Source organism: Cyanistes caeruleus, chromosome 3 (assembly GCF_971803275.1).
Source record: "Cyanistes caeruleus chromosome 3, bCyaCae1.hap1.1, whole genome shotgun sequence".
Taxonomy (NCBI): Eukaryota; Metazoa; Chordata; class Aves; order Passeriformes; family Paridae; genus Cyanistes; species Cyanistes caeruleus.
In genome coordinates, this window is record NC_141703.1 from 16,708,383 (window position 1) to 16,719,101 (window position 10,719).

The window sequence follows — 10,719 nt, forward strand, 5'->3', positions numbered from 1 at the left end:
CCTGCCCCGCCCCAGCCCGGCAGCCTTTTGTGGGCCGCGGAGCCTCCGAATCGGGGCCGCCCACCGGTACCGGACCTCCCTGCACTCCCTCGCCCCTTCTCCCTCCCCCCTTCTCCCTCCCCCCTTCTCCCTCCCGCAGCCTTTCCAGAGGCTCCTGTGCTCGCTCTCTGCCTCCTCTTCCGCCCCCCGCCGCCGCCTCAGCTCCCTCCCGGCGCCGCTCTCGCCCAACATGGCGAGCAAGGACGGTAGGAGCCCCCTGTCCCCGTGTCCCGGCCGGGCGCTGGGCTGTGAGGGTGCGTGTGCCCGGGGATGGCGGAGGGCGCTGGGGCGCTCCGGGATTCCGCCCCGCGGAGCTTCCGCGGGAGGTGGGATCAGGAATGGGCGGCTGCAGTTTTCGTCCCGCCTGCCGTCCCCGAGGGCCCTGCGGGACCCCCGCTCTACCCCCGGTAGAGCTCCGGCCGGGGCTGTGTCCCCTTCACCCCTCCACTCTCGGTTCATCCTTTCCCTCCCTGCAGTGCTGGAGGACGCGGTGGAGGAGTGTGTCATCAGTGAGGAGTACAAGATCTGGAGGAAAACCACCCCCTTGTTGTACGACCTGGTGATGACACGCCCTGGAGTGGCCCAGCCTCACGGTTCAGTGGCTGCCTGATGTGACCAGGTGAGGGACGGGGGGGCGCACGGCTGCTTTTCTGTTAACCGTGTGCGCTGAGTAACTTGAGGATAAAAACCATGCAAGACGAGAACAGCTCGGGTTAGACTTCTCTTTAGTAGGTAGCTTGTAGTTTTTTATTTTGCTTACAGCTTTAAAAACCCTTCGGGTGTGCTGAAGCATCGAGGGAAAAGGTCACAAATTGATAGTTCACTGAGGTCTAGTTTAGCCTAGCAGAAGGTGGTGTGAGGTGTGAACACAGAAATCTTTCTCAGTTTATTTCTAAGTAAGAGATCTAGTGCTCATGTATAGTTAATTCTGATCAAGAAATCTCCCTACTAAATTAGCTCCTTCTTAGAGACTGTTTTTCCTCATGTGCACTATATATACTCATCCATCCAAGCTATAGTATTTATGTTATAGTATAACCTTGATATCTTCTAAGTCTGGGCTTATTTAAAAGAATATTTTAAAACTGGTTCTTTGCATCCTGGTTTTGTCTCTGGTTCGTTGTTGAATTCGCATGTTTAAACCACATTCTTCCACATCCCCCTGAAAAAAAATTGTGGGCTCAGTTTAATTTCTTAAAGGAATCATGAAGATGGGGATAGAATCTGTTCATATGCCAACTACTGCAGAACTTAAATTGTTACTACAGAACTCAGGGCTCCAGTGAGGTAGTGGACAGGGACTATGTAATGTGGATTTAGGTAAATTTTAAAATACCATATGTGTAAGCTTCATGCAGTTATCAGAGGATGGTCTCTTTCTTCTGTTAAGTTTTGCTTTATATACAGGATGTTTTACATGTGGGTTAGGTGATCGCTTCATTTGGTGTACCAGAATATTTGGGGATGATGTTGAGAGATGTGAGCTAACTAGTCATGGCATGGAGAAAATGCAGCGGGGATTTGAGGGCGTGGAGCCCCTATGAAGAACACTTCTGCTTGCCTCATATTTTGCAGATTGATTTAATATTCAGTTTAAAACCTGGTATTTCTAATTATCCAGTGTCAAAGTATGTAAGCCATTTAAGGCAAGGACTGCCTGTTTGTATGGCATCTGACATGATGGGACACCTGTTCCTGATGCAAGTAAGTGCATGTGCATTGTGTTTCTTGTTCGGTTTTGCATTTTTTCCCCCTCTACATTTGTAAGTGGTGTAGTAATACCTGTGGTACTTTATGATTACCCAAATGATTCTGGATTGCTTGGATTCAGGCAACATAATTTGTTGCATTCAAGAATGCAAAGGTTGCTTGGTTTTTACTGTTCAAATTTGTCCTTTCAAAGATAAATGGCACCATCCATCCAGCTGTTCACTTTTAGCTAAATGTTGCATTCAACCACCAGAAGAGAAATTTGATTCTAGTTAAGATAACTGATAAAAACTCCTAAGAGAAGTAACTAAAATAGGTTGCCACTTGTCCCTTCAGGATTTATGTTTTATGGAAAGGAGTACTGATTATTTCCTAAATCAATACTGTGAGACTCTAGGGAGATTAGACCAGAGTAGGCACTGGTGTCACCTTTAACTGCTGTGCAAACTGTAACTGTCCCTTTCAAGCCACAGTGGCAATGTTGACTGCCTTGTATTGTCAATTGAGCCTTGCTGGTTGTGTCTTTGGTTTGCTCATGGAAGAGTCCAGTTTGCTTTATTACACAAGTCTTTGCAACAAAGGGGAGGATCTCTTTGGGAGCATCTCTTTGGTTTGGATCTTCAGGGTTATTGATGCAAGCTATGGAACTTCTAGAACTGAGCACATAATTTTATTCCAACATTTATTGTTCTAAACAGGCCAGAAGGAAAGGATTATGCTCTGCACTGGCTGATTTTGGGAGCACACACGTCTGATGAACAGAACCACCTGGTTGTTGCCAGAGTCCAGATTCCCAACAATGATCAGTTTGATGCTTTGCAGTCTGACAGTGAGAAAGGAGGTGGGCATGCAGAATTCTTAGGTTCTGTTTGAGCAGTAACATTACTGCTTTCAGTTGTTCTGATAATATTCTAACTTTCTGTTAAATACAAAAGTGGACATATACTTACCAGTCCACACTAATTCTAGGTGCCTTAAAAGAGGAAACTTTTTGTTTCAGAAGAGCTTAGGTAACACTGATATGCAGTCCCTACTAGAATTTCTACCAAGTCTCAGTTTTGGTGAAGACTGGTAAACATCTACCTCAAATAAAGACTAAAGCTCTGGAAGAAGATTCCAAATATCAAAAGTTTTAATGCTATTGTGTTACATGGTGTGAGTCTTTCCTAGTCTTTGCTTGTGATTAATAAGGTGCTACCACTGTTGCTTGGGGTAGGGGAGATGCTGTTTCAGTAGTCTAAAATAATGAATGGGATAAACTGACATTTTTCTGACAGTTGTAGAATTTGGGGGCTTTGGATCTGTGACTGGCAAAATTGAGGTGGAGATTAAAATTAACCATGAGGGTGAAGTGAACCATGCCCATTACATGCTGCAGAATCCCTGCATCATTGTGACAAAAACACCATCTGCTGATGTGCTGGTGTTTGACTACACTGAACATCCTTCAAAACCAGGTGAGTCTGACTCTGGAGCTAAGCAAAATGCCTCTTCTTAAAGAGGGGTAAACTTGTGTTTAACTGTGACTGGGAAAGGTTTGCTGGGCTTTGGCACCCAAAGGAGAAGGCCCGTATCTTCAATGACTTTAACTGTCTGGTTAGGTTTTACTTTTGTAAAAGAATCTTGGTAGAAGCAGCACTCTCTGAAGAGGTTCATGTATAAAATACAATTATTGCAACAGGAACAAAGTTCTTGGGTGATAGTGATGCTCCTATGGATTGATGTGCAAGGAGATGTGAAATGAAAGGAATTTCCTGTCTTTCAGACCCAAGTGGAGCGTGTAATCCTGACCTTAAATTAAAAGGACACCAGAAGGAAGGCTATGGCTTATCATGGAATTCAAATTTGAGTGGACATCTTCTCAGTGCATCAGATGATCATGTAAAAACCACATCTTTTCCCCTGTTTAAAAAAGCCTAATTTATGTTGTAGTAGAAATTTAGAGAAAATCTGTCCTAGTGCAGCTGTGTATTGTTATGTGGGGAAGCTCTCACATATCGTAATTACATTTCTAAAGGCTGTCAGTTTTCAGCTTTAGGCTGTAATCAACCATGAGTTCTTTATAAGGTTCTTGATGTAAAAACAGAATGTTTTTATAGTTGTCTGCTGGAGGAAACCCTTTCAACTGGATTGGGTCAAGACCATAAATTAGTAAGACTCTCAAAGATCAATAACTAATAGCTTATAAATTTCTTTGTGGACTTTAAAAGTGTAAATTGCTTTTGTGACCTTCTAAACAATCCTTGGGCCTTGAAGCAGAAAACTGATAACTTAGCTCTCATTTATGGCATAATAAGTGTTCTTTTTCAAAAGCAAAGAACTGCTTCAGGAGTGTCATGTCTTTATATGTGGAGTGTGATTGATTATTTATTTGAAAGATGATACAATCTGAGTCTGCATTTCAATAGAATGTGGCTTATTTACAGAATGTGTTTATGGGATGTAAGTGCTGGACCCAAAGAGGGCAAGATTGCTGATGCAAAAGCTGTTTTTACTGGGCACTCTGCAGTAGTGGAAGACGTGGCATGGCACCTGCACCATGAGTCTCTATTTGGATCTGTGGCAGATGATCAGAAGCTTATGATGTAAGTTAGAAGATTTTTGGGTAGGGCCTGCTGTGTCCTGCTGATGCCTTTTTTCAACCTAGGAATGAAACAACACACACTTTCAAGGTAATATTAGTATGAGATGTGATATAAAAGTGGATCTTATTGTAGGCCTCCAGGGCATTCTTCTTATGGAAGAATGTCCACAAAAGCCCATCCCCTACAAGGGTGCATACAGTTTTATAAGTTTAGTAAATTAGCATAATTGACAAAAAAGCACCAATTAGGATGACAAGTGCTGATGCAATTACCCCCCAAGTCAAGCCCTTTCTCTGCACCACCCACCCACCCCTTGGTACTGGCTGTACTTTGTTTATGAAAATGTGTCTTGATGAGCTGTTTTCAACCTTGGTAGCCAGGGAGAACCAAGATAGGATAGGGGCCCTTGGAATATGTTTTGTCTTTCTGTCTAGGGAAAGGGCATGGAAAACTACTAGGAAAACTAGCCACAGATAGATTATGCTACAGATTTAGGTGTAAAGAATACAGAGAATATATAAAAGAAAAAAGGTAAAAACCAAAATATCATTGCTGCCAGTGGATCTAGTTCACAGTACTTGAATAAAAAAAGATCTGAAATTTGGGGTGATTTTATGTAGCTCTTTATGTCAATCACCTACAGTGATGGTGCAGATTCACTGAAATGTACATGTCATTTAATGTGTTCACAGCACTTGGAAAGAAGATGTAACTAATATTTGTGTCGGCTTCCTGGTGCAATCTGTTCATGTACAACAAACATGAATAACTGATGGTTTTGGAATGAAAACTGTAGCTTCAGAGTTGAGTTCAGTAGTAAAAGCTGTAGTGAAAAAGAACTTACTATAAAATCTTAAGTTTGTTTGCTTTCCCTCTTTCCTCCCTTTCCCAAACCCTTTGCTGCCACAGCTGGGACATGAGATCTAATACCACATCCAAGCCGAGTCACTCAGTAGATGCTCACACAGCTGAGGTCAACTGTCTGTCCTTCAATCCTTACAGCAACTTCATTCTGGCAACTTGCTCTGCTGACAAGGTTTTCACTTGAGTATACTTTACATTCCTAAGTGGTGTGGATGAAAGCTGTTACAGTAAAACCAAATTCTTGTTGCTTGTGTCTCCCAGATGGTGGCTCTGTGGGACCTTTGAAACTTAAAGCTGAAACTCCATTCTTTTGAGTCTCATGAGATTTTTCAGGTGGGTAAACTAGCAGCCTGTAGAAAAAGAGTACTGACTTCGACAAGAACATTTAAATTTGTGTTCTTGCAACACAAATAACTCTGTTGAACGAAATTTCACTATGTTGAGTTTGACAATTACAGACAGTATCATGTAGTTTATTTCTGCCTTTCCCCACTTGACTTTGAAGCAAGTAGTCAACAACTCACTGCTAAAAAGATACTGTGTGTTCACAAGTACCTTAAGTACAAGTAGAAGGTTTCTCTAAAATAACATGCTGTAGGGAGGATTTGGATTCAACCCTAATTTTGTGAACTCTGCCAATTTAATTAGGTGCAAGTACCAGTGATTTTTAGACAAATTCCATAGCAGTGAAATAATGTTGTCTGTTCAGTATGAGAAAAGAGTAAAGCAGGTTTTTTTTGAGCTACTGGATATCTTCTGTGCTGGAAGAAACTGATTTACGTAGTATAGTTAAAAATTAAGTGTCCAGAGTACTGGTAATTCAGGATATGCTTTAGAAATCGGTAACTGCTCCAGTGAAATTGTTTTCTTTCCATAGGTTCACTGGTCTTCTCATAATGAAACCATTCTTGCTTCAAGTGGTACTGATTGTCACCTTAATGTATGGGATCTAAGGTGAGGAGCAATTCTTTTCTCCTAGTATATATGAGCAGATGGTTAAAAAATGGGCTGCAGGCCTGCATAATTTGGCAGGTTTGATTTGTGCTGTTCTCTGGCTTTCCTTGCTTGCCTCAGGCCTGGTCTGTTAGGTATAAATAGAAACAGCACAGTATATGTGAAGTTACTTCTCCATCAGAATTTCTTGCTAATAGCATTGTTTTCTGTTGTCTAGATTCAAAAGACAAAACTTGCAACAGTGTTAAAGTGATTGGATAAAAAGTAGTTCTTTAGTGAAAGCTTTCAGGCTGTATGTGTATGTGTGACAAAGGATTTCTGCAATTTTTAAAAGGTTAATTAATTAGTTTATCTAGCAGGGACATCCAATAGGAGATCAGTTGGCCCAGTAAAACACCCTTGGGTCTCCTCCTTTGGAGTTGGTCCAGGGGTTTCTTTGCCCTATTTCTTGTTATGTCTCTCAACTTCTGTTGGAAAACAAGATGTCCTTGTCAGAAATTCTGTTCTTGAGACTAAACAGAATTTCAGGAATGTGTTAGATTATTCTAAAATGTGAGGGCAGGAAAAGTACTAGAAATCATAGAACAATATATTAAAAATCTACAAAGCTACAAATGCGAAAAAGGCTAAAAAATCTCTAGGCATCACATCAGTAAGTGATTTTTTTTTGCCTCCATGTGCTTCATAATTTAAGATTCCATTTCAGTAATGACAGTGCCAGATAGCTGATGTTTTACACCTGGTGCTTAGATATTTCACAGTGAGAAACACCAATTGCAAATATGGGAAACAAAGGCCAGGAACTGTTCAGTTAAGCTGACAGAGAATGCAACTGTCATTTTAATAAAAAGTGTGTAAATTACTTTCTTACAGTAAAATTGGAGAAGAGCAGTCTGCAGAGGATGCAGAAGATGGGCTTCCTGAGCTGCTGGTGCCCTTTTGTTCAGGTTTCAGTGTGCTGACATGCTGTGTGGCAGTGAGATGTCACTGTGCTGCTAAAACCAAAGCTGTTCATAAATCTTTTTACCTCCCTGGTTCCCAGTCCACTGCTTTAATTTTCTGTAGGCTTCCTCTCTTCAGTTCTGAAGGTTTCCCTATTTCTTGTGTGACTCTGCAAGTGCTCTTAGAGATAATCAGAATGAAATATGGCTGGATTTCACAGCCTAGCCCTGTGTGGAGACCATTTTGAGGATGTCAGTTGTTGCTGTAATAATAGGAACTGTTATCTCAAATGCTGTCTCAGCAACTGCATCTGTGTCCATAAGCAGCGAATGGGAAGCAGTTGAACACACACCTTCCTTATGTCTCCTGTGAATCTCTAGTAGCAAGTTTTGCTTTTGGGTGGTTGTTAGCATGATGAATTTAACTTAAGAATCCTGGGTTTTAACAGATTTCTCTAGAGTTGAAATGGCTTACTGAAGCTTGTGGGGTTTTTTTTAACAGTTTATTCATGGAGGACACACTGCCAAAACTTCAGACTTCAGTTGGAATCCTAATGAGCCTTGGGTATTCTGTTCTGTATCAGAGGACAACATAATGCAGATATGGCAGATGGTGAGTGTCACAACAGCTCTAGAGTTACTCTGAAGCTTGTTGTATAAATGAAACTGAAAAGCCTTGTTCTTAGGGAGCTTGTGCCTTCAAGGACTGAAAGTCTGTGCTGTACATTTCTTGATCTAGTCAAAAAGTGTAAGACATTAAAAACCAAGACTAAAACAACTTGAATAAAAGCAACTGTTAGTGAATTATTGATTCCAAGTCCTAGGTACTAATTAATATTAAGATTTATTCTTAATAAAGCAGTTGCAAAATTATATCCAGTATTAGCCAAGACTTACTCTTGCCCCCTGCTCTCCCCTATATGTTGGCTATAAAGCAGGATGCCTTTTAAATCCCTAGTTAGCTTCTATTACTTTACACTACAGGAAATGGATCAGCTATCTTAGAAATGTGGAATAAAGTAATATGGGGATAAATTCAGTTTAAAAACTCTTAACGGACTTAAATATATGTTACAGGTCAGGCTTCTTTTTTTATTACCTGTTCTTGGTTTGTGTATTTAGACTGGGGTTGAAATAATTGCAAATAAAATACTCATAATAGGTCTAGTGGTTAAATGCTGCTTTTGTTGTTGAAATGGAGCAATGCAAGAAGGCAGCTGCCAAAATGTAGCCACTGTGTATACATTCCTAAATTCGGCAGCTTTTTAAGAAAGGGCAGGGAGAAAATCCCTTTAAGGAGGGGATGATGGCTGTGCCACCTTGGTTGTTACCAAGGTGTTTTTCTATATGGAGTGTAGAAGATTGTTTAAAAACAATTGTGTGTATCACTTGTAATGTAATGTTTTCTGTCTTCAGGCAGAAAACATTTACAATGATGAAGAACCAGATATAACAGCAGCTGAACTGGAAGCTCAAGGAATGTAACTTTTCTTAAAGGAACCAGTGGGCATGACATAGTAATATAATTTGACTACTGTATACATAAAATAAAGCCCTGAAAAAAACCCCTCCAAAACCAGAAGCATTACATCAAAACAAGAATATTCCTAATTGGATTAAGCAAAAAAGCTTGTATAAGCAAGTTGTCATGGGATACCCCTGGTTCTTTGGGCATTTTGAGCTGTTGTTTACTGTACAGCAATTAGCTTGAGAGAAAATAAGAATGACTTAATGCCTGTCTATATTTTTTAATAAACTCAGTGTGTTGCTGTAAATAAAATGGTCTAATCCTCACTCTTCACACATAGAAACTGTATATTTAAAAAAACCCTTTTTATTAATATGTAAAAAGAGCTTTTCACTTTTGCATACCATTTTTGGATTGGTTTTGCATAAATAAAATACATTAAGAAAAAAGTTTGGTGTGTCTAATATCCACTGGCATAAGTTGAATGCCTTTTTGCATTCAGTAATAGAATAGAATTGAATTGCTGCCTGGTGTTAAAGTTATGTATTTTTTAATTTATACTTAGCCCAAAGTTAAAGGTCTGGGAAGATTAAAGTTGTCTTCATGCAAAAAAAACCCCTGACTTCTTCACAAAGGGAATGGATATAGGAGGAGGTTTAGGGAATCTACGGGGAGACCCAGCAGATCTGTAAAGTTCAAGTATAAATTTTGAGCAGACTCAAGTAACTTCTTTGTGTTTGGGTGATTAGTGGTTAGATTTTATTTGTTTTGGTGGACTTTATGTTAGTGTGGTGTGGGGGAGTTTTGGGTGGTGGTAAAAGCACTGTCCTTTATCATTTTCTTAACTGTCAAGGTGCCAGTGCCCTCTCAGTGAATTGTGTTTGGTTAGTCTTCCTGTTGCATTCTTCACTTGAGTGAGGCAATTGGGCAGCTGTCTGAAATACATTAGTGTCTGAACAAATAAAAGACAAACACACGTTTTGCTTCTAAAACTCGGACTGACTGAAAAGCTCAAGAACTTTGCCTGTACAGAAGCAAAATTCTTTCATATTTATCATGGATCACCAACAGGTGATGGATTCTGTTGGGAGCTGTCAGACAAATCTAAGTGTCTAAGTGGAGTTTATAGCTCTTAGCTACTTAAGACCTTAATTAAATTAATTGCTGGCTCTCCTAATCTTTCTGCTCAAGCTGGAAAAAAAAGAGAGATGACAGTGGTGACTGATACTGAAAATGTGATACCTTGGTCTCTTCTCCACTGGAACTGTAACAAGTTCGTAGACTACTGGGCTCAAGCTGTATCTGAAGGTGCCTGTGCTGGCTCTGGGTGGGATGGAGTGCATGTCCATCCGAGCAGCAATGTGGTGCTGGGGGCTGTGGTTTGGATTTATGGCTGGAATGATGCTGATAAAGCTGGTAAGTGCTTCGGCTCTTGCAGGGCAGTGTTTGCACTCTATGTAGACTGGGGGGAAGGGGCATGAGCTGGGGAGGAAACACAGCTGGGACAGCTGATCCAAACTGGCTGAAGGAATATTCCTTAGTTTAGGCCATGCTCAGCAATAAAATGGGTGGAGGAAGGCAAAGAGGGCCCTTTGTGGTGGCATTGCTTGGATGGTGACAGGGCATTGACTTGTGTCAGGGAGAGGGCAATGGTTTCATTCCCCCCTCATCCACTTCTGAAACTCTTCCAGCTGTACCCAGGAGATTTTCTTCCTGTTCTCTCCCCCACCCTGCTGGGGAAGTGCAAGTGACAGCACATGATAAGCATTAAACACTGAATGCAGAGGTGGTTTCTGGTCAGGCCCTGCATTCTTTTGACAATCATTCTGACACACACACCTCTTGAAAAGCAGGAAATGAAGATGTCAATGGCCCAGTTTTCTGGAAAAACAGAAATACTTCCCTGAGCCCATGGTGGTGGCTCCTCCTGGTACAGATAGAGTAGTGCTCTGAACTCTCCCTGCTGCTGGGCCTCTTCAGTGCTCACTTCAAGAAGACCTCCTGGCTGCTTGGCACCAACATGTAGAGCACAGCTCATCTCTAGAATTGGTGATTCCAGCTTTGTGTGTGAAATATGGTTGAGGTTGTTCGCTGCCTAACTGAATAGGAAAGTGGAATGTAGTAACTGAATTGCTCTTCTTGCTTTTCTTAAGCTACT

General features: G+C 41.2%; 1 protein-coding gene across 1 annotated transcript; it reads left to right on the top strand.

Moving 5' to 3' along the window:
• The first annotated feature begins 120 nt into the window (after nt 1-120).
• On the top strand, nt 121-8,873 carry RBBP7 (RB binding protein 7, chromatin remodeling factor). The gene is given in 13 exon segments (XM_086879508.1): nt 121-245; nt 516-603; nt 605-658; nt 2,448-2,590; nt 3,033-3,206; nt 3,515-3,663; nt 4,132-4,334; nt 5,244-5,370; nt 5,460-5,531; nt 6,076-6,152; nt 7,026-7,083; nt 7,596-7,706; nt 8,510-8,873. Coding segments are annotated over 13 exon segments (1,341 nt in total). The 5' UTR covers nt 121-229; the 3' UTR covers nt 8,579-8,873.
• Nucleotides 8,874-10,719: the final 1,846 nt, after the last annotated feature.